The sequence below is a fragment of the Lonchura striata genome, chromosome 15, assembly GCF_046129695.1.
Source record: "Lonchura striata isolate bLonStr1 chromosome 15, bLonStr1.mat, whole genome shotgun sequence".
NCBI lineage: Eukaryota > Metazoa > Chordata > Aves > Passeriformes > Estrildidae > Lonchura > Lonchura striata.
Window position 1 is genome coordinate 10,690,041 of NC_134617.1, and position 26,838 is coordinate 10,716,878.

A 26,838-nucleotide genomic window follows, 5' to 3' on the forward strand; every position below is an offset into this window, starting at 1 on the left:
TAAGAGAAAACCCTGTGGTGTTTTCATGTCAGACACGTGAAATTTTAATATGTGAAGCATGCATCTGCAAACCAGATAAACCTAAGCACATCATCTACCACTTACTGAGTCTGTGTCTAGCGCTTTTGATATGCTAAATTTGCAGCCTAACCACGGTTATTTCTCAGCTCTGCGAATTAGTCCTCTGTAATAAATTACTGTTGACTGAATAATTACTAAGATTGCATTAACATTAATGCTTAAGACAATACACTCCACATCCCTAATTTCCTCATGGGAGCAGGCATACATTGCATTTTACTATGGTTCTTGCACAGCCTCAGGGCAGGGCAGGTGCAGGGAGTGCTGCTGCCTGCCGCTGCCTGGGAGCCCCTGATCCGCCCCACCCTGCTCTTATCACTGGGGCCAGCTTGGACTGCTCAGTAGCCCAGGCCTGGCATGAGGATGCCTCTCCAAACGGGAGCTATCTGAAGCTTCCCATGAAATGAGTTCTTCGCCCACATCCACAGCAGATCGCTGCCTGGCCAGATAAATGTTGCCACACGCATCTCCTCCCCGGGCACTGCCGAGCCATCGCTTCCACTCCGTGCTTCCTCCCCACGCTTCCCCGCCGTGATCTCTGCCGGAGCGCGGCTTCCCGGCGGGCACGGGCATCCTCGTCCGGGCACAGCCCCGCACCGGCACACACCTCCGGGAGCCGCTGGTCCGAGCAGGACACTCTGCTTGTTTTACACACCACCGGCTTTCTGGGTGTTCCCTGAGTTATTTCAGATGGTGGTAAATCTGGTGGTAAATCTGCCTCATCTCCCTCATCTGTCCCAGACATCCTTTACAGCCCCTGCAGCCCTGGCACACCCATTTACCACCATCTCAAATAACCGAAGATGACAGCGTTGTTCAGATTTCCGAAATGGCTTTGACAGCTATCCACGTACCCGGCTGTGAGCAAAGCCAGAGTCACGTGTGGAGCAGGAACAGTAAATGGAGAGGAGATAGGAATATAAAAAGCTCCTCTCTCGAGGCCAGAGCTGCTACAGGATCCTTAAGCAGATACTGCTGACCTTGTCTGTTGCCGAGAGTAAGCGCTGCTGGGAAAAAGCACTGGGCTGCATTAGGAACGGGATTTCAGGGGCTGTGAGAACGTTTGATTGCTAAAGCAGCGTCTGGTCCTCGTCCTCCTCTGTGCCAGTGTGTAGGAGAGCTCCCATTATTGACGTCGTTACCCAGGATGAGGCAGGGAGAGAGACCCTGGCGGCCCCGGAGCTCCCAGCTCGCTGTTCCGGCTCCCTGTCCATCAGCCGTTCTCGTGATAACCGGCTGCGCTCCGGTCCCGCGGGATGCTGCGATGCTGTGCCTCCATCTTGCAGCAGCAATACAGGGGATGGCCTGTTTTGGGTCCCCGAAGGGGGGCATTCAGGGCTGGGGGCGGCGGACCCATCGCCGCGCTCCCACCAGGCGCTGACCACACACCGTCAGCTGCTGTCTCACACCGAGACAGCCGCCCACTCCCGCCGTGCCGGTACCGACACCGCCCGGTCCGCTCCGGCTGCGGCTGCCCAGGCAAATAAACGGAAAAAAACTGGACACGCCTCCTAAGGAAAGCTCCGGAGCCGGCGGCGGGGCAGAAGCGGTGCCCGGGGAAGGCTCCGGGGATGCCGCGGAGGCGGGGTCGGCAGAGCCCGGGGCTGGCCGAGCCCCCCGGGGCCCGGAGCGCCGCCCCGCGGGGCCGGGCCGGGGCGGAGCCGCCCGCGCCGCCCCCGCGGAGCGCGGGGCTCCGGGGGAGAGCCGCGGAGCGCCGCGCTCGCCATGCGCGACTACGACGCGGCCACCGCCTTCCTGGGCGAATGGGGCCGCTTCCAGCGCCTCGTCTTCTTTCTGCTCAGCGCCAGCATCATTCCCAATGGCTTCAACGGGATGTCGGTCGTGTTCCTGGCCGGCACGCCCGAGCACCGGTGCGCCGTGCCCCGCGGGGCCAACCTGAGCGGCGAGTGGCGCAACGCCAGCATCCCGCTGGAGCTGCGGGGCGGGCAGGAGGTGCCGAGCCGCTGCCGCCGCTACCGCCTGGCCGCGCTCGCCAACTTCTCGGCGCTGGGGCTGCGACCCGGCTCCGACGTGGAGCTGGAGGCGCTGGAGCTGGAGCCGTGCCTGGACGGCTGGGAGTACAGCCGCGATGTCTATCGCTCCACCATCGTCACCGAGGTGCGCGGCCGCGGTGACACCCCTGCCCCGGGCCGTGCTGGGGCCGGGGCCTGTCATTCTGTCCGGGGGAGGCGGACAGGGAGCAGGAACCTTCGGGTGAAGGGCCTGTGGGAAGGGGTCCGCGTGGGCACGATGCTGCGAGGAGCGGGAGGGATGCGAGAGGTAAAGGTTGACGAAGGAGCTGCGCGCCCTCGCCATTCCAGCTGTGTTTGACAGCTGGTTTACTCTGAGAGAGGTTTCTGTGGAGGGGGGAACAGAGGCTGAAAACTGAAACCCAGTAGTTTCCTCCTGCCGCGCGCTACCATTCCGGTAAATTTTCTGTGTCATGGAATTGCTCGTTCTCAGCGCAGCGTTGAATGGGGACATGGATACGTGCAGATATCCATATCCAACCGCGCACCCAGCCTGTCCGGGGCTGGAGCAGAGTGGACCCCGCTGGCCCCGAGCCCTGGAGTGCCGGTGGCTTCCGTGGCCGCCGGCGCTGGGATCGGTGGGACGCAGGTGCCGTGGGCTCTCTGCGGGAGCCTGGCCCGCCTGTCCGCTCGGTGTGTAAGGCTCTGCATCATCTGCACGGTGTCATGGGGCAACGCCAGCGGTGCCGGGCAATGTAAGCGCCTGTTTGGCTCTTCTGGCCGTGCCGTGCTGTGGTGGCAGAGCCGTGCTGTTCCGTAACGCCGGCACGGAGTGTGGAGCTCAGTTAGGGAAGGAAAGTGCTTCCTCTGAAGCTGCGGCCGTGCTGTTGCTGATCTTCGTTGTGTAAGGGGTTTCCGGGAATACCAGCTCACCCTCGTGCCAGGCCAGGCAGCCGGCAGGCTCCGCGGTCCTTCAGCCCAGCGTGCCCCAGGTAGCCCAGGGCCACCTCCTCATGCGTGAGAGGGAATGGGTGGGGAACCCTCCTCACGAGTGCTGGGACTCAGCAGCAGCATCTGCCACCAAAAAACCATCGAAGGATGGCACAGCCAGGAAAGGTTCTGGTGCTGAGGCGAGGAGTCTGTGCCCTGAGGACACGGGAGGAGGGTCTGTGCTGGAGCTGTGCAGACACAGGCTCAGCCACACGCCAGGCTGGCAGGATGAGGGCAGGAGGTGTCAGCCTCCTGTCACCTGCTCAAAGGGAGCGGACACGTGTGACACTCGCCGTTTGGGCTGGCACTCGTACTCAGTCATTGGAGATCCCTCACAGGATCAGGTCAAGGCAGGGTTTCATGGGAAGCTTGCCCTGCTCCTGGCCATGGGCAAAATGAAGCAGCAGCCTTGCTGCCCACATGCCCGGCTGGCACAGCTGCTGCCCACATAACCCACAGCTGCATGGCAGGTGCCTGATGGCCACCACTGGCATAGACAATGCCACTCTCACTGCCAGAGGGAGGTCGGTTTATCCTGGTGTGTCTATGAACTTGTCATCTCTGTTTTAGAGTCAGTGCGTGCTCTGGGAGAGGCAGTAAATGGAGCAAAAAGAGGAGAAATGTGATTCTACTTAATAAAGAGTAGATAATTTATGTTGGAAGATGCCAAACAAGAGCATTTTGTGCATTGTTTGGATGGGACATAGCTGTGGGCTTTGCCATGGGGCCTGGGGTGTGCCAGAGAGGCAACAGCACATTCAGAGATGGAAACTAAGTGCCAGGTTCCCATCTGTAAGCCAGATGGAAAAGAAGGACACTTGTTTTGTTTCAAAATTTTTATGGACATTTGGAAAAAATGCAGAATTTGGTTTCAAAACAAGGAAAACAGGCACTGATTAAATGCTGGAAAGAGGCAGTTTAGACAAATTTGAGATGCTTATTTTTGTACCCAACATTTTTCTCTGTATTAGGAAAGACAAGCCAGGACATGCCATCAGAAAAGCTCAGTGAAGAAACAGCTTCAGAACTCAACTGAAGAAGAGAACTTGATTATAGAGGATTAAGTACCGGAGACTTCATTTGATTCGTTGAGTTGCATTTAATCCAGTTATTAGTGTTGCTTGAAGGGAAGTGGGAGATGCCAGCTCAGCACCCGTGTTACTTGGTCTGTGAGGACATGCTAAGTAAACCCTGGGAGCAGAGAATCCCAGACTGAGTCATTTTTATGGTGTTAAAATGGAGATTATGGAGAAAGGTGAATGTGTCCACAGATGATCTTTGGGCCAGGATGATGTAAGAAAGGGGCTGTAAGAGTAATGGTGAGCAAGTGGAAATGTGTGTCATTGTGGGATCAAGAGTGATCCCTTCGCTGAGAGGAATGGCTGCAGGGATTCCTTTTCCTATTGGCAGGCTCCTGGGGTTTGTTACATTAGTAGTCTTTTCTGGAATTTAATCCACTTTTTTTTTTTTTACTTCTAGATAATAATGTTCAGCTCAAACATGAATTAGAGTCTCAAGGACAAACATCAATTTTGCCCTTCAGAGTAAGCTTTAGGATTCAGCTAGTTCCCTTGAGCTAGGCTGTCACCCAGCACTGCTTCCTGGGGACACACTGAGCTGCTTTCCACTGATGGGGCATGGCATGTACCCCAGACACCACTTTGAGGCTCCTGCAAAGGGCAAATTCCAGAGGTTTTGCTGGAGCTGCTGGTCTGTCACCTGTGTCATCCTGCTCTGTCCCTGTCCCAGCCCTGGCCCTGATGTTAGTGAAGGCAGAAACCAGAAGCTTTTGGGACTGGCAGAGGCAAGAGACTGGACAGGAATTTCTGTGGTTTGAAGGCATCTGAAGATCTTTTCTATTCTGTTATGGTTTGTTCCATCAGTGGAGAGCAGCCCTGCTCAGCCCTGGAGGCCCACCCTGTGCTCAGGCATGGAGGTGCTTGTGCTTGTCACGTGTGCAGTGAGCAGAGCTGGTCTCATTGCTGGACCTGGTACCCAGGGAGCAGGATGGGGCCATCTGTGAATAATTAACACTTCTTGAGTTATTCATCGTCAGCTTTACTCTTGGAAGCAAGTTCAGATTTTCCCTGATTTGCAGCCCCACCCATTTACACAAGGTTCCACTAGTGTTTTCTCCTCTGATGTGAATGGGCTGTACTCAGGGGGTTAATTAGTGATTTCTGATTGGCAGGGGGGGCACTTTGGGCAGTCAAGGCACCTTCTCCAGCAATTTCAGTTTTTCAGAAAGCTTGTCCATCTGTAGTGTTCCTACCAGCAGCATTGGCTCTTCCAGTAGCTGGGAGCTTGTCAGGAAGGGTTGTAGGGATTTGATGGGAATAAAGTGGTTTAATTACAGCATTCTTGAGCAGCTCCTATTCCTAGCATTCAGAGGCCTTGCCTGGAATCTTACATGAACTTTGCTCCCCAGTTTGCTTTGCTAGGGACATTACAGAATTACTTATTTTCTGGTTAATGTATAATTAGCCCAGTAGAGACATTTTGGAAGTCCTAGCTGTAGGCAATTTTGCTGTGGCTGGGCTGTAGCTCCTGTAGCCATGGTGTGCTTGGTGCTGTCTGTGATGGATGCAGCCTCCAAGGAAAGGGGCAGACAAGCTACATTTCACTTTTCCCTTTACACTGAAGCACTGCTGAAACCTCACCGTGTTGATACGTGGTTGACCGCTGTGCATGAGCCTCAGAGTGAGTGCCTGTGGGGATGGGAGGCTGGAATTTGGGAGATGAGGTGTAGCTCTAGGGTAGGGCTGAATTGCTCAGGTACCATGTGCTATTGGAGCTAAAACAGGTGGATTGTTCACTCAGCAGCTTCAGGTATACTTAAAGCAGAAGGATTTGATGTGTTTGTGTGTTTTCTGGTCAAATGCAGTGAGTTCTGTAAACAATAACCCCTCTTTGGACAGCCAAGCTGCTGTGTGCTGTTTACACATCCCCCCAAATCTGAAAGACTTGACCCTGTACAGTGAATTTTTGCTGGGTATGCAGTATGTCATGGGAAAGAGTGGAGCCAACACCTGGATAGGAGGCATTTGGCACCAAGGAGGTAATGCAGTTTCATGGGCAAGTTATTATTTAGCTGAGTCTATTTTACAGCCAAAGTGCCTTTGGCACCATGGAGGCATTTTAAAAACACTGATCCTTAACCTTGAGCAACTCAAGTCTGAAGGTTCAGGAGCAGGAGCTGTGCTGGTGGCGCCAGACCAAGGTGCTCAGTACCCAGGTAATTAACAGTAGTTTGTATGAGCTGCAGATTCTGCCATGCTGTCTCTCAGCAGCTTTCCCTGAGTTGGGGCAAGGAAGGTGCAGCAGGATGTGGTGAAAGACATCTGCAGTGTACTTTGAATGCTACGTCTTTTATAGATGAATTTTGCTTTGTTTTGAATGCTTGACTTGATTTGTACTGACTTTCTTTACAGAAATCTATTTTCTTTCACAGGTGAAGCAGATCCCTGCCTCTATTTCTCACAACTAGCATCCTTGAATGTACCAGAGCCCCACTGATCCACATGCTAACCTCCACCTTCTCAAAACACAGTGTGGATAAGTGCAGGTGTATGCCCAGACAGACCCACACTTCACCGTCTTGCCCTTCTCAGCAGGGACAAGAAAATACCTTACAGAAAATTCTGCCACAGGTTTCTTTTTGTTCCTAATCAGATTTGAGTTTTGGAGGTACATTTTAGTCTTGCAAGTCTTCTTGTTCCTGCATTGAAGAAGTGTGTTCCTCAGGAAGAGGCGTGGGCTGTGTATTTAACCTCAGCTTCTTTTTTTGTCATGTAACTGGTATAACTTCACAGGCTGGGCAAAGGACAGAGGTGCTTGACTCCCCTCTGCTGGCAGCACACTTCTGTTCTGTCTGAAAATAGGCATTAATTGCATCTCTTTCCTAAATTGTAGTCCAAAGCAAACTGCATCAAACCACACCACCATCCCCCTTGTTTTGGGGTTTGCCTGCCTGTTCTGCAGCAGCTGTGAACCTCATCCACCAGTCCACCTGTGCTTTGTTTTTGGCAAGGTTTGTGGTGCCATCAGACAGTGCCTGGGTGCCTCTGTAACACAAGAGTTGCTCCTGGTTGCCTGCAGTTGAGTGAGGAGCCTGAGCAGCTCTGGTGGCAGGTTTCTGCTCCATCACCAAGCCTTTGCCTGTGCTTGGCCCATCCAGTCTCCAAGCAAAGGGTGCAGATGATGGCCCTACTCTCTGATAGCATGGCTAATTATTACAATTATGCCATACTTTAATCTGTGATCTAACTAGCTTACAATTGTGGTAGAATTATCTGATCTGAGAGTGACATGTTTGAAGCCTCTCCCTAAGTACTCCTGGCAGGCATGCCTTAACCAGAGATTAGTCACCAGGAAGGGAGCAAGCCTTGGCAGAGACATCCTCAGCTGTAACTTCGGTGGACAGAAGCTCATGATGCAGTTTTTATTTTTTTTAAACCTTGTCTGAGGTTATGAGTAGTTTAAGGGGGAAGTTTCCACATTGGCTCCTGTCCTAAGTCTGTAGCCACAGCCAGCTGCAGTCACGAGGCTGTGAGTGATGGGTGGCACGTCAGTGGTGCAGGTTGTGGGGTGGAACAGATTTCATTCTGTGCATCATCTTATATATGTTTTGTCAGCCCCAGAAGTTACAGAGCTGCAGCAGGTTTTGTGCTGGCAGAGGTAAACTGGGAGCTGTCCTTAGCTGGGATGGTTCTTTACCCTTCTCCATTGCTCTGTTTCACTGATGGAAACATCTTGGACCATGGGGAGCCAGGTCCAGGGGTCTGGTGGGTACATGATGGGAGGATTGTACTGGAAACAGATCCAGGACAGCCCCTGAGCTGCACACATGGGCTCCCATCAGGTTTGGCATTGCTGGCTGCTCATCCCCTTCAGAGGCAATGGAGCTGCTGCTGTTTTGGCCTCATGGAGCTGCCAGGGGAGGCAGTCACTTTACCTTCTTTTTCTTGTGCTTTAAGCAGGGTGTTCCAACAGTGACCTTGACCAATAAAACAGTGCCAGTGGTGGGTGGAAGTGTGGATATGGGGAAACAGAATTCCATTGCATGGAAATGTCTGTGTCTCCAGCCAGCAGCCCCTGTGCTGGACGAGGCTCAGCAAGCACTGGGGCTGTGTCTGAGTACAGGACTTTCTCTTGCAGTGGAACCTGGTGTGTGAGGACGACTGGAAAACCCCCCTGACCACCTCCCTCTTCTTTGTGGGGGTCCTCATCGGCTCCTTCGTCTCGGGGCAGCTCTCAGACAGGTAATGCCATGGGCAGAGCACAGCAGACCTGGGGCTTTTGTTTTAAGAGATTGTAAGGCATTTGTTTCACATAAAAGGAGTGAAATGTCCAGTACTCTGAGTTCTGAACAAAATTAGGTAACTGGCCTGGCTTCCTCAAAAATCCCATCCTGGACTACCCCAGGTGAAGGATTTCTCTCTCTTGGGCACTTCAGAGCCCAGGGACTGATCTCCACATGGAGCCCTTGTGGCTGCTTTGCAGATTGATGTGATTCCCTTCACAACCTGCTTCCCATTTGTTTCTTTATCCAGCCTTTTTAGCAGTTTAAAAGATGCTGAGTTTTGTTGCACATTAACTGATAATCCCTTGTTAGAGCTGCAAGACAGAAACTTGCCCTTTGAGTAGAATCTCTGCATAGGAGAGATGGTTTGGTGAAAACAGAGCAAGGACATATGAGAGGAAGAAGAAAAGATAACCTGAAAATGATAGCAATTATCGTAGCATCTCAGTAGATATAAATGTAAAAAATCATTGCAGGCATTTGATATCTCAGTAGTGTTGAGGTTTTGGCCTTACAATTTGAATGCAGAATATACATTCCCTGTGCAAATCTCTGCATCCATACCCTTATGGTGGCATCTCTGATCCTGCTCTGACTGCTGTCTGGGAATGAGGATGTCATAAGGTAGCAGTGTTCTCTGGGTGCTTAGTGGAGGGGTTTCAAAACTCACTGGGAGTCTTAATCCCAAAGCCTCCAGCATTAAATTCCATGTGATCTGAATTTAATCGCCTGACTCCTGCCCCAGTGCAGAAGTCAGTTGGTGTTACTGTTTGAAAGGGAGATGAGATAATCACTAAATCCCAGTGGTGCCATTCCCCAGTGGGAGCATTTGAGGAAGTGTGTGTGCCCTGATGGCAGCACAGCCACTGAGAGCCCGGCTCACGCCCTCCCACAGGAGCCTCCTTGGATTATTTGGGGGTTTTGGCAGTAAAGGGTTATGATCTGAGCCTGTCCCAAAGCAATTTCCCCATGCCTGCTACAGAAGCTTTCCAAGTGAAGGGTTGCTGCAGGCAGCAGGTGATGCAGCCCGTGCAGCATCTGTGCCCACAGGTGTGAAAACCTGCACTGAGCTTGTCCTGCCTCTCCAGGACAACATGCCACGTAATTATGGATTCCAGTATCCTGAAATCCATAATTTCCTCACTTTCAGGTGTGTAGCTTGCAGTCTGCTTGTGTCTCCCTGTTGTACTGTTGCCTAGTCTCCTTAATCTCTGTCTAGTGGCTTTCTGAAGTGTCTGGTCATAACTTTTCTTCTCTGTTTGTCTCATGGGTCTTGGAAATGTTAATATTTTTTAGTGCATATGAAAATAATAAAATTCTTTAAGATGAACAGAACTTCAGTTTGTGCTAAGATGCATAACTTGAGATTGGATATTTGTTCTCCCTTGTGCCCTCTTACATAGCTCCCACCAAAAATACATGCTGTTTCAATAATAATATTTTTCTTTACCAAAGGTTTGGCAGGAAGAATATCCTTTTTTTGACAATGGCTGTTCAGACTGGCTTCAGCTTCCTGCAGATCTTTTCCACCAGCTGGGAGATGTTCACAGTGCTCTTTCTCATTGTGGGGATGGGACAGATATCTAACTACGTGGTGGCCTTCATTTTGGGTATGAATGTATTTGCATTAGATTAAATGTTTACTTAATGTACTGTTATTTTTTTCCCCTCTGAACCTGGATCATTAATTAGACAGCGGTAAATCTACACTGGTAAAATTCCTACTTTAAGCCAGTATGATTTTTTTTTCTCTGTGATTCTTCAAGCCCATACTTTCTGTAGGTTTAGAGAAAAAAAAAGAGAGCAGGAAGAGTCTAAATAAACATGCATTTAATTCCCCTTTGGAGAAGACATACAATGCAGTGTTCAGGGTTTAGCAGCAGATCTGAGATACAGAAGGCATTTGGGTTCATCCCTGCCTCCCTCTGCACCCTTTGCAGGGAGGTCAGTGCACACCTGAGTGCAAAGTGGAGCAGCCCAGCAATTCCCAGTCTCAGTGAGTGTCAGGGGACCAGAGCAGAGGAGCTGGCTGGTGCCAAAGTCCCATTAGCCATAAAGTCATTGCTCTCAGTGTTGGGATCAGTGATAATGTCCTAAGTTCTGGGAGATAAGGTTTGCTTTCCTTTTTATGGAAAGCAAGAAGAATGACCCAGCAGCTGCATGGCTGCAGTTGCTGCCTGGGGACCCTGCAGGGAACAAGGGACCCCATGGGGAAGGGGACCCCACCGAGGCTCCCACTGGACATGGGGGTTTCAGGAAAGGCAACTCCATGGGCAAATTATGGGGATGAGTGATACAGGTCTCAGGAGGGAAACGGGATTTTCTGTCTTTAATGTCTGTACAGATATATATTTATGGCCATTTATAAACCCCTGGTTTCAACATTAGAATTTGTAGATCATAATGGGAGCTAGATTAAAATTGTACATTACTAGTTAATGCTGGTCTTTCCTACCCCGTGAGGTTTAACATGAGGAGAAAAAATAGTTCAGAAGAGCATAATATGAAGTCAGTGCTATGAAGAGGATGCAGCACTGTGTCCCCAAGCAGCCACGAGTTACTGCTGCTGCCTGTGGCACAGGGAGGATTAAGGGCAGGCTGTCAGCAAGGAGATGCCTTGTTGCCATCACCGTTGTAACTGTTCCTGCCATTGCTGTCACAATTGCCACTGCTCCCACTGTCCTGGCAGTTTAATTCTTGTGTGGAGCTGATGGAGCAGGAGCCAATGCCTGCCATGGGAAGGCTGGGGGGTACAGCACTGGGTAAAGCTGAAAATCCTTGTGGAAACACAAGGGTGTTGTGTAGCACAGAGGTGCAGGTTCAGGCAGGAATTCAGCTGCCAGCTCCCCTGGGAATGTGGGGCACAGCTGGATGTGGATTGGGCTCAGCAGAAGCAGAGCTGGAAGGGAGGGCCAGGAACACCCCACTGGGCAAATGGTCCTTCTGTTGAGAGAGGAGACTGGGTTTACCCCAGTTTCATTAGGCTTGTTTAATGGGTTAGCTGTTGTTTGCTCCCCTTGCCCCATTGTGCTGTCTCTTCTGCCATCCTCTCTGTAAAGTTGCCACAGCAATGATGGCTCCCAGGGAGCAGAGGCAGATTCCTGGGGCACTTGCCAGCGGTGCTGGCCATTCCCCAGCAGCCTTGAGGCTGGTTCTAAGGGCAGGGTTAATCTGATTCGCTTCCCCATTTAAGTGAGCCATCAGCTGACTGTCATGGGCAAGGAGGGAGGTACTTACAGAGGGTGGTCCTTCCCACCCTACACTCCACAGCCAGCATGTTCCCCATAAGCACTGGGAATTCTGCCTGTGGCAAGGCAAACCCAGGAGCTTCCAGGAAGCTGCACATGATAGAGACACTCAATAGGAGAATACCCATAAAAAGAAAAGCAACTCCTTAAGAAAACCCATCTTGCTTCCAGGATGTGCTGGAGATTCTCGCCTTGTTTCATCAAGAGCAGGCAGGGCAGACTTGTGCTTGGGAGAGGAGCAGTGACACCTGCACCTCTAAATGCCCCGTTGACCCTGGCTGTGCTGCAGCCCTGGCACCCTCCATCCCCAAGTACAGTGAGTTTTTTTCCAAGTTTAGTGCAGATTTCTCTTGTCACTCAAACTCTCAACATCCAAACCTCTGTTGCCTCCCCTTGTGTAGCTCAGACCCTGTTTCAGCATCCTTATCACCCAGGCTCATGCTGCCCTTTGCACTATTGCCCACCTTCATGGAAATAGTTGCCCCTGAGCTGTTGGTGAACTTCTGTAGTCAATGTTAGGGTTTTTTGAGCCACATGCTGTGAAATTTCTCTCTTAGCTTTAGGTCTCAGTTGTTCTATGTGCTCAGAACTGTTGTGTTCAGGTTCTGGGACTGTAAAACACTACAGAGGTTTGTGAAGGCATGTTGGTATTGTCCAAGAACTGTTACTCCAAGGCTACAAGAGTGAGGGAAGAGGAAAGGCAGGAGAGATGTCATCTCATACTGTCTTTGAATTGACACAAATTATAATGTAACATTTAACAGGCTCAAACCAATGTTTCAGGTATCAGACCTCTCTCAAGAAAGCCCCTCTAAACAAGAGCAAGTCAAGAGGAAGATGGTAACATGTATCCCCACACACTCATTTTAGCCCAGCAAATTCTTGTTTTCACTTTTTTTTACTGTGACTTTATTGTTACTCCAGGTTTCTGAAATGAGAATTCATGTAACTATCAAATAGGAGGGTTTTCCAGTCTTGGGTATTTTTTTCCATCTTCTCTGCAATTATAAATGTTGGAGTTCTTGCCATGATACAGAACCCAAGTACACTCTCCACACTTTGTGACCTTCAGTTTGCTCAGTGTCCTTTGTGTTTTAATTGAGTCCAGATCAAACTGTGGCACTTACGGCCCTTGCAGTGCTCCTGATGTGAAGGAGAGCTCTGCAGACCAGGGGCTGAGACCTCAAGGAGAAGTGAGGTGGCCCTGAGGGCTTCACTGGATTCTATTAAGCAGTGGCTGGGTGTTTAATTGTGAAACAATTTAGGTGCTGTGGAAAGCTTAGAACTGTCTCAGTTTTCATTACTGGATATTAGGTTGCTGCATGGTGCAATGGCTGTAGGATGCTTTCCCTGACTGCTGCCTGGCTACTGGAACAATTACATTACTAGAGGATGGCATCTTCTCTGGTTCTGTCCTTCAGCCCCTGATATACTGATCCAACATTCCAACCTTTCTTTTGTTCCCAAAAATAGGTGGGAAATTTGTTTCCACCTCACCTTACTGTAAATTCACATCCTTCCATCCCATGCAAGTCTGCTGTGCTCAGACCTTTGCTCTTTCAGAAGTGCCCAGCAGTGAATTGCATCTGAAATCCGGATGGGTTACGTGGGGGAGCAGGATGTGTCCTAGGGGAGCATATGAGGAAGGCTCCTGGGATCCTGCCAGCCATCCCCCATGCCTGTCCTTATCTGTGTCTGCCAGTGCATTAATCAAAGCAAACAGAAGTAGCTTCTTTATCTGAAGGTTCCCAATACTCCCAGCAGCTTTTCTGTACAGGCGTGTCTGTGCTGTGCTGCTCTTTTCTAAGATTGTTTAGCTTAATTTTTTTTTGTTTGTAAATGCAATAAAGTATTTTTAGCCATGCTTGAAAACAAAGAGTTAAAATGCTAATCCAACCTCCCTTGTTTTAAACAGGCACAGAAATTCTTGGCAAATCAGTTCGTATTCTATTCTCTACATTAGGAGTTTGCATATTTTTTGCAATTGGCTACATGTTGCTGCCACTGTTTGCTTACTTCATCAGAGACTGGCGGATGCTGCTGCTGGCGCTCACTGTCCCGGGGCTGTTCTGCATCCCGCTCTGGTGGTGAGTCCATGCCGAGCCCACGCTTCCCACCCCTCCTCCCGCCCGATGCTCTTTGTGCTGGGTAATGGCAGAGGGTCAGGCAGGAGGGGCTCTCTTCTATTCACCATGTGAGAAGGCTTTGCCTTGAGGGGGCATTTTTTTGTTTGGGGTTTTTCTTGCCAATTTTAAGTCGAGTAACTACCTAGAGAGCTTCGTTGGTGCTGTGTACTTGAAGCCCTGCTCTTTTTAGCTGGACAGAAGCACTGAGAAGGGCAGATAGCCCTATCTGGTTGCTGCCTTGGGCATCTGCTGTTTTCTGAAGGGACAGGTGTTTGAAAATAGGAAAGGAAAAGCAAGGTATCACTCACACTCTTAATAATTCACAACAAAAGAGTTCTTTCATATTATTCAGGGAACTCCTTTCTTTTTGCTATCTTGAAAAAGTTGTATCTGTAAGTGAGCAATTAGCATCCTAATAACAGTTGAGTGATTTAGACACACTCTTCTATAGTCTAAAACACCTCCTGCATGTCCCAGTCTTGTTAGAATTATCTGCTGGTGATTTGTTGGTTAGGTTTTTTTTTTAATCTCAGTCTTCAAACCAAACCTTTAAAATGGTTTTCAGCTCCACCTCTGCTGTCATTGGATTTTAAAGACAGTCTGATTCTGTTTAAATGTCCATTTTCTTATTTCACTTGAAGTGTTTCAAATTCCTTCATCACAGCAGCATTTCCCTCTGCACCAAGCAGCTGTTCTCTGGGGAGGCTGGTTCTGGGTGGGAGCCTCTCAGATGTCTCCTGTACAACAGGCACTATGAGGCACAGGAAATTTGTCCCCAAGGATGGCTTCAGAGTCCTGCTTTGAAATCTATGGGCTGGGAATTGCCAAGCCTTTTAAAAGCTTACATTTAAAAATGCCAAAAACTTCCTTCGAGACACTTTGTCTGGGACCTATGTGGGGGTAGATGGGGATCAAGGTGCCCTGGCAAAGCTCTGCCAAGGCAGGTTGGTGTCAGCTGGCATTTTGGCATGTGGACCCACTGCTTCCATGGACCATGTGACTTGCACATCCCTCTGCTCTGTACAGTTCTTGCTCTTTTACTCATTTCCCTTCCAAATTCTCCAGAAGATTCCCTGCATTATCTCTGCAGTCTCAAGATCCTCAGCTTTCCCAGTAAGAAGAGCAGTGGAGGCAGCTCATCTTACAGAAAGTCCCATTAGTGATTAATGATCAGATATAAATCATCTGATGTTTGTAATTATTGACCTGGCTTTGAGTCAGTTTTTAGGGCTCATCAGAAAAGGAGTGCCTGACCTGCTTTTTTCCAAAGAGAGGAAAAAGTGCTGCTGGCTAAAGAGAGCAAGATAGCATCTGCTAAGACCAAAAGATTTAGTTAAGGAAAGTTGACATTTTCTGTCCTGTGTTTGGTGTTAATTCATTCAACATGTGCCTGTAATTGATTAGAAAATGTCATCAACTCTGCAAGGGGACGCTGCCCCTGCCCTCTGCCCGGGAGAATCTGCCTCAGAGCTGTGGTAACATGGTGAGGTTTGTATATAAGATTCCTGTGACACAGAACCTTTCAATACACGCTGTGCATATTTGAAGCATTTACACATTGTGTGCAGCTTCCTAAGAATATTTTTGATTCACACTGGCTAAGCTACCCCCATCCTTTCTGTCTATCTGGTGACATCTGGTGGACATTAATTATTCCTTAAAAAACAGCCACTAAGGACAAAGCACCTACTTTAGCATGGCAATAGGTCCCATATATTTGAGTTACACTGCCCACATGCTTCTGTGCAGGGCTGTCTCCTGCTGCAAGCAATCTGTGAGAGCCGAGTGTAACTCCTAGGCACGATAAATGTTATTTATAACTTGTTACATTTGGGAAAACATTGCATCATCATTTATTCTCAAACTTGTTACAGGATCATTCCTGAGTCTCCTCGGTGGCTGATCTCCCAGGGAAGATACAAGGAGGCAGAAGCTATTATCCAAAAGGCTGCAAAAATGAATGGCATTCCAGCCCCAGCTGTGCTTTTCGATACTGCAGAGGTATGTTCCATACATCCTGGTACTTTACCTCGCTGGCACTTCCCTGTTTGGCCGGTTGACTTTTTGGGAAATGCCAGCAAAGAGCTGGTTTGCACAGCAGCTCCTGGGCTGGCAGTGGCTGCTGGCCTGCGGTAAGTGCTGGGTTAGCGAGATCAAAGTGAGAACCCAGAGGGAGGCTTTATTTGTTTGCTTTTCACAGTAAAATTCTCTTCCTCAGCAGCGGTTTATTGTGGTTTTCAAAGCAAGGGTGACCCAGATTGTTTCATCCTTTGGGCGCTGCAAAGACCCAAGGAGAACTGTATGTGCCCATTTCAGTTTGGTGCATTTTTAGCAGTTTGCAGTTAGCAAGAGCCCTTTGCAGGGGGCTGTGTGGGGGACCCTGAATCAGCATCCACATGAGCTGGGTCTGCCTGGAGCCCGAGGGACTCCTCAGGTTGCCCAAACCAGGCAAAGCACCTGAGTGCTACACGGGGACTTGAAAACCATGATGTGAGTGAAGACAATGAAGAACATCAAGCTCTTCTTCAAAACTGTGGTTTTTCTGTATTTCGTATCTAATGGTTAAAAGAAGAAAGTCTAGTGCAAAGCTGGCAGCCCAGCAAGCCAGGGAGCAGCACAGCCACTGTGGGATGGCTGGTTCCTGTGCTCATCTCCCCCTCTACTGGCTCTGCCCTCACTGGAGCTCCTCACAGAGGCACATTTTTCTTGTGCAAGGACTCCTTCCTGTGTCAGCAACGACTGTCTGTCTTAGGCTGGATCTTCCTCTACTGCCTTATACTGCCACCTGCTTTTTGTGTCTCCTGAGAGAGCAGAAATGAAAACACCATGTGCTCCTCTGCAGTGTCTGCAGGACACTTCGAGTTATCCCTCCCCTGGGCAGGATCTGTCGCTTGACTGTCACACTTACATTTTGGCTGAAGATCTCTTCCCAAGTGGAAGTTTTAGTGCGAATTAAAGTGCGTGCTCCAATTATGGGAAGCTCATTCTACACCAGCCATGGAAAACCACTTCCCTTACTTCACAGCCAGGCCTCAGATGTCTTTCAAACTAGGGATGACTTTTTTGGATTGCTCATTCCTGCATATTTTCTTAAACCAAACTCACCTGCTTCATGGAACTTTGTGTGCCAAATTATCTGTACAGAAAAGCCTGAGGAAGATGTGTGCATGCTAAGTCTATGTTGGAAGTATTTTTCAAACATTAATAGAATGACACTCCTTGGAAACCATCATCTATTCCTAGGAAAGGGCATCTCCTGGATAGTCCTGTAGGGAGAAGCAGGGTGACTTGTTCTTTGGGCCTGGGGGAAGCCTGGCCACAGGTTCTGGCTTTGCCCTGGCAAAGGCAAAGTGTGCAGGCAGAAAGGCACTCTAATGCCACTCAGAAGATTCCTGCTTCAAGCCTCAAACTAGACCCTCCATCTCCAGTCTGAGGTGGTGGATGCTCCTATGATGTGCCCTGGCCTCACCAACCTTTCTCATCTGTTCCTCTGTCAGGGTGCTGGCAGGCAGCAAAACTGGCTGATTTCCTACATTCATTTCACAAACCTTATGAAGGTTTAAGAGAGTTGAATGGACAGTGCAGAGAATGGACAGAAAAATGCCTCTGGTACTGAGGTTACTTCTGGAAGTACTGTGTGAGATCCTTAAAGAAACCTTAGCTCATCTGTCTGGTCAGCTGATACTCCTTTCTCATTAGTCTTCGTGGTGCAGTGGAAGCTCCCATGAGTACAGCTGGGTGCAAAGACAAGCTCCACCTAAGGACTGTGCTCCCCGGTGCAGAAGCAGCCCTTGGGCTGACCACTTATCCCCTGATAGCCATAACTTCGTTAACTCCTGGACTGTGGGTAGCAGAGGTTGTTATGCTCTTAGGTGTGTGGGAATTTTTTTGGTTTTGTTTTCCTTTTTCCTTCAGATGCAGGATTCGAAGCCTCAGCAGCAGCAGAAGGCTATCCTTCTGGACCTATTTCGAACCCGAAACATTGCAACTATTACTATTATGTCATTACTTTTGTGGTAAGGAAATGTGTATTCCTAAAGTACCCAGGCAATAGAACAGTTTCTGATTTGAGGGCACATGCCACAGGTTTAGATAATAAGTCTGAGCCTCAGAGCCCAGCTCCATTGGTCCTTGGCTGGTACATGGCCCTCAGTGTCCTCACACCCACACTGCATTAATGCACAAGAATATGGAGACAGTAGCCTTGACTCAGATGTAAAATAGTTACAAAACTAAATGTAATAACTTCTGTATTCTTAAGTACATTTAAGTACATTGCTTTTTTTTTTTTTTTTTTTAATGCTCCCCATCTCTGTAATCTCTATTTGAAGAGAAATGTTCTTCTTGAAGCAAAGGCAGCAACTCAGTAACATAACAAGAGTCAGACCCATGGCCAGCATTTTTGTTCTGTTCTGTACTTTGCCCATCTCAGTGAGATCTTGGTCCCTGCCTGGGCAGCCACAAGAAATGAGGACCCAATAATGCCATATAGACAAACCAGAACTCTTTTCTGTCCATATTCACTCCAGCAGAAAGGAATTGGCTAGCACATTTGGTAAGGCACTCCTGAGATCTGAAACCTGAACATCCAGCTCTCTGTGAAGATTAAATAAGATATAACACAACTGCTGAGGGTGGGAGATCTGACACTAGCTACAAGTAGGAATGTAGTTGGCTTGGGAAGCTTGCAAGAGTTTCATTGTGTTTTTGAATCTATTGCAGGGATAAGACTTTGTGAACAACTTCCACAAAGCTTTTTACTTGGTGTAGTGTATGCAGGAAGGACAGAGAAATCTGAGATGTCTTCAAGCTGCTGTGGATATGATCACTGAATGAGATGACAGAATTAGAAAGAGGGGGTTGCCACTGAGACTTTTTTAAGCCACAATGCCTGTGGCAGTGCTTTGCAATATCCTATTTTTGTAACAACATCTGAGGCAACACTGGAGGCGTTCAGAGACTGTTCTTTCGGGAATAATTTGTTTTTATTGCTTTTCTCAGGTTTTTCACATCAGTTGGTTACTTTGGCCTGTCCCTCAGCACTCCAGACTGGCATGGAAATGCCTACGTCAACTGTTTCCTCTCAGCTGTTATTGAAGTTCCAGCGTATGTGATCGCCTGGCTTCTCCTCCGTTCCCTCCCACGGCGCTACTCCGTATCTGGCACCTTGTTTTTAGGGGGAAGTGTTGTACTCTTCATTCAGCTGGTTCCTGCAGGTACAAAATTAAATATGTGACTTAAGAATATGAAACATTCAAAATATGTTATGGTACTGTGTAATAGTTCTGCAAAATTACTGGAAAATTTAGAATTTGAGGTCAAGTTTATACTGATCCCTTGCAGCCTTAGGTGTTTTTTTTTTTTTGCATTTGTATATGCTGAGTCACACTCAACTCTCATTTATTGTGTCAAATTACTGAGCTTTATATAGTTCAGGGGGAACCAACTTCCAAAATGAAAGCTGAAAGTGTACTGTGATTTATCTGGTTGTGCTTCCAGGCTACAATAACCTGCATCTGGATTCCACTGTGTGTAAATCTCCACAGGATTTTGTGAAAAAGGGGTGGGTTCAAGCTTGTAGTTTATTGCTGTGTAATCCAGACTTTTGTTCCATTTCAATAATGCTGTTTTGCTTGAAGAAATCTGAAAAATACAAAATAACCTGAGCGTCTACATTATGCTTAGTGGGGAGTTTGAAGTCATCTGGGGATGAGATTAATATTTTGTATAATTAAAAAAACCCAAAGCACCAAACTCATGACCTTTTGGAAAGACGCAGCAATACAGTCTTTTGGATGTAGAAGTAATACAGGTAATAATCACAAGCTGTTGTTTATTCACCTTGATTTTATTTTTTCTCCTCCAGAACTCAATGTCCTCTCTGTTGGACTGGTGATGCTTGGGAAGTTTGGCATCACAGCTGCATTTTCAATGCTTTATGTCTACAGTGTGGAGCTGTACCCAACGCTGGTGCGGAACATGGCAGTGGGAGCGACTTCCACGGCCTCCAGGCTGGGCAGCATCATTGCTCCTTACTTCGTTTACCTGGGTGAGATCTCCTTCTTTGTGCCTTGCCCCACACAACTGCCCAGAGAAATTATCTGAGCTCCTGCAGTGCAGGCTCAGCCTTAAGTCCCTTCACTTGTCTTTTCAGTTCTTTCTCTCAGCCTGGGTGTGAGTTCACTGTCACATATGGTAGAAATTAAGTGGAGCTCCCTGGGCTTCACAGAAGGATCAGGCACTTCATTCCTTTAGGGACCATTCAGGTATCCCTGAAGTGGGTTAGAGCTGCACAATACAATGATGATGTTTATGAACTCTGCAAGCAGAGTGGCTGAAATGATAATCACATCTCGGGATGCCAGTTAGTTTCCCATGAGAGTGTGACAAGAAGTGGTCTTGCAGGTAAGGAAATGTAGCAGTAGGAAATTCATTGCATGGTACTGTTCCTGGGCATCCTGAGATGGGTATGTTGCAGGTGGGATTCCAGACATTCCCAGGATTTGTGCTCTCTAAAGTAATAAAGGGAAAACATACAGGTTAAGTGGCATGAAAGTGTGTTTACTTGAAATGGGTTTTTTTTGTTTTGTTTTAAGTTTCTAAGCCAGTCATCTCAGCATTCATTCATTTTTCTTATTGCTCAATATTTCTGTAAGCAGTATTATTAATTTCCTCATAGGCTTTTCTTGACACTCAATGCCATCACAGTTTGAGTGCTGTGCATATATTAACTGACAAATATTTTTTTGTTTGGTTTGGTGTTGTTTTTTTTGTTTTTTTTGTTTAATACGTAAAATACATGTTCCTCATGCTGCAGACAGAAAAGAGTGATAGAGGTTAGGGGTCTAAGTTCAGTCTGGGGTGCTCAATCTCCTCTTTCTTCCATTCACACATGATTTATTTCCTTCTGCCATCACTGGCCCTATGTCAGCTCTCTCTGCCCCTAATGAGTGTTGCTTCCTGCTGAGATCTTTCATACAACATGAGCTTGACCTTGCTGGCTTTGACAAAACATTGCTGGTGTACTGCTGAGGGGTTAGTGCTGATTCTCCATGCCAGGAAAGTGGAGAAGAGCTGACTATCTGTAACTAACCAGTGTTGACTCACCTCTGCATTCCAGTGTAACTGGAACACATTGTACTAAAAATGGTGAAAATATCTTGTCTTAGGTATTTGCAAATGTGAAGTAAAAGGGTAAGCAGGACTGTGACTCTCCTTAAGGTCTTCAGTCTCCATTGGAACACTAAGAGAGAAATATAGACAAAATAACATTTTTACTGATTGTTTTTTGTGGATTTGTGGGTTTTTTTTCTCCCAGGTATCCACAGGCTCAGTCTTCAAAAAATCTTGTTCCAGATATCAAAATAGTTTCTAAAACTTTAAGAGGTTTGATGAGAAACTTGTCAGCTGCTGCTATTTCTACAGCTAAATTAGGACCTTGCAGTTCATCCAGCTCAAAAATACAGAGGAGATCAGATCACAAACTTCAGCTCTATGAGATATACCCACAGGTCCTCTCTTTAATCTGAGTTTATTCCATACGTTATAAAGCATCCCAGCTATAAAATAAAGCTGTCAAGTCCAGTTTGGTACTTTCTCTATCTTCAATACTTTAACTCCTAGCTAATCTCTTTTCTGAAAGACCTTTTCATTGCTGTGCTGTTGTGACTTGAGGATTTTGCATCCTGCCTAAAGAGCTGTGTGCCAGCTTGAGGCTGCTGGCAGAGGCTGCTGCCTTCAAGTCCAAAACAATTTTCTGAATAGGCTAAGGTCAGAGCCTCATGTGTGTCTTGGGAAGCCTGATGCTGTCTCCCTTTGCAGTAAGGAAGGCTTTAAAGCATTTTCCTACTAATGAGCTGTTAGTCTGTAACTGACCTGTATAGCTGACTTAGTCTCTTCCCTTCTTTTGCATCAGCCCAGCAAGATCCATGATCTCAGGCAGTGATTAGTGCTTCACTGCTTACAAGCAATTTTATTCCCTCATATTGTATTATTTAACAGAGTATTTGGTTCTTGATGATAGTGTGGTACTGAAGGCGAGAGCTATTGCCTTGCAAAGATGTTGATTATCCCAGTTGAAAACATTAAAAAAACCCACAAATAAAAAACGCCAAACAAATAAAAAAAACTATCCAAACTTTTAGCTGCTACACAAATGTGGGGGTTGGCATGGAATTATGGTAGGTTGTGGCCATCCAAGAGCACATGTTGAAGCTTTAAGAATTGAAAAGTCCCTTTGCTGGCAGGTAATAGATGTAATCCAGCTTTGGATTCACCTTTGATATGGATTAATCTTTCAGCTAATTATTCCAATTAATTCTGCATTACAGCAGTGTCTGGAATATAAACTTTACCTGTGAGTTTGGTAATTGTAGACATGAAGTACTGTTGGAATGTTGTGTGTTCTGCCAGGTGCCTATGACAGATTCCTGCCATACATCCTGATGGGAAGCCTGACTGTGCTGATTGGGATCCTGACCCTGTTTCTCCCGGAGAGCTTTGGCAATCCACTGCCCGAGAGCTTTGAGCAGATGCTGAAGGTGAAATGGTAAGGCAGCTTTCCTTCATCCCACACTTCACAGGAGTTTAGAACACAGTTCTTTTCACAATCAGGAAACATGTTTCTTCAGGTCCACTGCAAAACTTCAAAGCTCTCAAAGTGCCCTTCAGATTGTTTTCTTTCAGGTTGTTAATTTGATGGACAATGACATCATACCATTTCTCCAGAATGTCTAAATCTGAGAGTTGATGTGTGCTGGCAAAGCAAGGCTGACTTCACAGCACTTGAGATTGTTGCTTCAGATGTCCAGACATTTTCCATCCTTTTATATCATTTACTCTCCTAAACTCCTTATTTAAACTATTCCCTTAAATTATTTATTTAGTAGGATTGTTTTATTATTTATTTAGTAGGATTATATTATATTATGACACCCTTCATTCTTCCAGTGTAAGGTCTTCAGGTACTATTCTAAATTTCTAAATTAAATGCAGGATTTCAACATTCTAGCCTCTTCCTGGGCAGCCAGAGACAGGCCAGGACAGCTTTTCCTCTGGTTTATGTGATTTACCTGTAAGCAATGACAGTTCTCTTGTCCCACCAACATTGCTATTTAGGGTACCCTGAGCAAACATTTCTGTTCAAATCTATGCACATCCACTACAGTGTGAGAAAAATTCTTAGAGCAGCCTGAATTAACCAAAGAGCAGCTGCATAGCCACCATTCAGCTCAGTGAGAACTGGTACTGGAACAAAATTTGCCCTTGTAAGCAATAATAGCTTGAAAAAGCTAGAATTCCCTGCATCTAATTCCTGGTCAGTATAAGGATCTTTCATTATGCTTTCAGAATAAGAAAAATTCCTAGGCCAGGTTCCTAGAGAAAGGACATTTTTCTCTTTATCACAATTAGGGACTTCTTACATGTCTCACACGTGGCTTTTCAGCTTTGCAGTTGACAAACTATAGCTAGAAATCTTAGACTCGAACCAGATTCCCCTCGGAGATTTCTTGGATCAACAGCCTGAAGTAACTGAATTATAGTTGCTGAATGATGTTCAGTTTCCAAGTGTTTGCTGCACTGCTGCTGCCATCCAGCAAGGCACACTGTAGAGAATGTTGTATTTCATCTCATGTTTATATTAGCAGTGTAACCTTGTTATTGTAGTGGTGTTTGTAGGAGAGGGAAGTGTCTGATGACACCCTGGAAAACATTCTCAGTCTTTTACTTGCTTTCAGTTTCAGAAATGAGCAACAAACCACTGGCATTAGGAGTTCCAAGGAGAGTCCTAAAAGTCTGATAACACCTTTGTGAAGAAAGACACACCTCTCAGAGGGGCTGAAAGAAGAACAAAATCATCTCAAAACGCATTTGCCAGCCAGAGGAAAATGAACAAAACCCAACAGCACCATAGTTGTCATCCCCTGTGCTGCTGTCCCCAAATTATGTAGTACACCGACCAGTGCTGTCTGCTCCTGTAGGACTGTTGGTCTGTCACTGTGTCCTGGTCCCTGGCCTTTGTCAGCAGACACAGCCCCTGTTGAGAAACAGGGTCTGTCTCAAGGAGTAAGCTGGAAGTGAGCCTTAGAAATAATGCTGCAGTGACTCCAGGCAGCCAGGTACTCAATAAAAGCTGCTGAAAGGGGAAAAAAAATAGCAAACCTAATGCTGGTGTTTTTTCTCACTTCGTGTGTTGACTGGAGGAAGGAGAGCTGGGTGTCTGCCTTTCAAAACCAGAAAGAAAGAAAGATCCTGGCCTCCTTTGAAATCTGTGGCCAAAGCCCATAGACTAAGTGGAGTCAAAATTCATTTGTAGCAGAGCAGACAGACTTCCCTGTAAGGACATGGGTTTTAAACTTACCCTCAGAGTGGCTTTAGATGTCACTTGCTTCTCCCAGGACCTGGGATCCCCCTGTTCCTGTAAAAGCTGCTGCTCTTTCATAAAGCCTGAGCCCACCCAGAACCCTCAGCTTTGTGAATCTTCAGTGGCTTTGGGGAAGGGGAAAAATCTTGAGCACTGAGTAAGGACTATAATTTGCTGACTTTCTGGTGGGTCACACCCACTTTGAACAGAAGAGTCAGCTGTAGCAAGTCCATGATCCTATCCCAACCTTCCATGCATTATAGCTTTCAGGTTTTTCGTGGTATATGAGCATAAGCTGTTTTTTAGCTCTCTTGGGGTGTTGTTTTTTCTTTTTCCCAAAGTATTTAATTTCTCCTTTGAATATATACCACTTTGTTCTGCACCTTCAGAGAACCCTCACTGCAGTTTCAAAAGCATTCACAAAACCTTTATAAGATTTACAAACTTAAAGACAATTAGATGCTCACAAAAATCTGATTTTCTGTACTGGATATGGTCACCTGCGGCTATTAAAAATTCAAAAGGACTAATTTGAGACCACAGAGGTTTTTATATTAAAAGAAACCCCAAACACCAACAAAACCAGTGTTTTGTTTTTCAAATCCTACAGATTATGTATGTTTTGGGTTTTTTTGGGTTTTTTTGAGTTCAGCAAAGCTAGATTGGATGAAGATAAACGTAGAACTCAGAGTTGTGCTACTACTGTTTTATGAACACTACATTGTCTGAAGAGTGTAATTCCTCTTGTTTTTGTATTTATTGGCTGTATGTGCACTTATTGGTCACTTATAGTCTATCAGACCTGATAGACTGATTTTTATCCTCTATAAATAACAATTAGCCCTGATTCACCTTCTATAAGGGCTAACAAAAGCACAGTGTCTCATCTCTAATGCCTGAGTTCAGGGTAGATTGTCTTGTGCTGGCTCTTGGCACAAGAATGTGGCTCTCCCTGAAGTTCAAGCACAAATATAAAGCTTTATAACAACTGCAAGGAACTTGTGCAATTAACTCAAGCTGCTTTTGGGAGTTGAAATACTATTTTTAATTTCCTGCAATTATGCTTTTGCCATAAATGTAACATGGCATAAGGGAACCTGTGACTCCTGATCTTCTCATCCCTTCTTAGTCAATTTCTCGAATAACAGCAGTATTTAATCTTGCTTTTACTTTTACAGAGTTAATCTAAAGAAGTATTGTTTAGATGCAACTAAATTTCTCAAGAGAGCCTTTTTATCAGCATAGGACAGGTTTGAGGACTTGAGTTTTATATAGGTGGCCATATTTTTATGAAGATTGTTATTTTGAGACTTATTTTATGCGATTGTAGGCTTGGGTATTTCTAAAAGGTAAATATTTTTGTACTCTTGAACCTTTCAGTATCTTAAAACCTGTTTTTCCTTTTTTAAATAAGAAAAAGTACAGTGTATTTAAAATACCATGTTATAACCAGTCTCATTTTTCTTACTTAAACCATTGATCTCAAGCTAGCATCACATAGTATTTTTTGCAGCAGATTTAATAATCTTTCAGGGGAGTGGAATGTCTTTATTAAAATTATGTGATGTTGTTACAAGGCCTTATGGAGTCTGAGCATAGTGGAAATGAGGGAAGCCCCAGCTGGATTGTTCTCACTGACAGGGTCATCACCCTGTGCCTCATCTGTAACCTCTGTCACCTTTACTGGGGTCTCTCTGTGCAACCTTGGCCTCAGCTGACTTGCTGGGTCTGCTAATAATTATATGAAATTGTAGTAATTGTCAGTCATCGCCCTCTGTTTTCATTGCAATAAAAATGTGCACTGACATTGTTTCAACCTTTGTCCTGTGTGGATTCTATTTGAAGAGCAGGTCTCCGAACATAAACACTTGGTGCCAAGAATTTTAAATAAATAAATAAGAAAAAGTATTTAGCGTGGATTGGGCATGAAAAAAAATCCTGAAATAAGCTCTTTCACCGACTAAGTTCTTCCACACATGAAGATTTTAATGGCGTGGTACAGTTTTTCTGCCTTTCAGGTGCAAATCCCTGGAAGCTGACCCCACCCAGGCTCAAGGATGATTTTGTGATTTAACTCCTATTATGTCATTCATTTTCCACCTTTGAGATTTTTCACAACCATGTGATTCCAACCCAGGGATAAAAGATCATTTTAAATACAAGTGTTCAAAAATGCTGTAAAAGGTACACTATTTTTTTTTTTATCAGTTAGTGGTGGGAAAAAGAAGACACTTGAAAATGTGAGTTAGCTTTATGAAGAGCAGGATCAAATTTCTGCAGTCATGCAATTCAGCTTTTGAACTGCCTTGTATGGGACTCTGTGAACTTCCTGCCTATACCGCTAGGTACTGAGCTGGGATTTTGGGCCTGGGATTAGAATATTATTTATTAAATTTATTATTTGTCAAGCATGTAGTACGCATTGCCTGCGAAAATAGCGTCAGGGTCAGGAAAGCTTTTTTACAGCTTCAGCTGAGCCTGCTGAAGGGACAATGGCAGCTGTGGGAAGGTGCTACAGAGTGACACAGAGTGACAGAGGAGCCCTTTAACTGCTGAGCTCGCAGCACCGCCGTGCTTTGATGGGCAGGGCAATGCCTGCAGGCTCCTGGCTCGGTACCAGCCCACAGCAGGCGCTCCCCACGAAGGGTTCACACGCGGGCCGGCGCTGCGGGAACGGCCCTGGCGGAGCCCCGGCCCCGCGCGTGTCCGAGGGAGCGCTGGACGTGGCACCGGCGGCACCACGGGAGGTACGAGATGC

General features: G+C 46.6%; 1 protein-coding gene across 1 annotated transcript; it reads left to right on the top strand.

Annotated features, from left to right (window-relative positions):
• Positions 1-1,806: 1,806 nt before the first annotated feature.
• On the top strand, positions 1,807-25,896 carry SLC22A4 (solute carrier family 22 member 4). Its single transcript, XM_021549469.2, has 10 exons — positions 1,807-2,199; positions 8,199-8,302; positions 9,799-9,953; positions 13,507-13,678; positions 15,592-15,718; positions 17,633-17,733; positions 18,719-18,933; positions 19,584-19,766; positions 22,130-22,265; positions 23,455-25,896. Exons 1-10 carry the CDS (start codon positions 1,807-1,809, stop codon positions 23,528-23,530), a joined length of 1,662 nt encoding a protein of 553 aa, XP_021405144.2. The 3' UTR covers positions 23,531-25,896.
• The last annotated feature ends 942 nt before the right edge of the window (positions 25,897-26,838 follow it).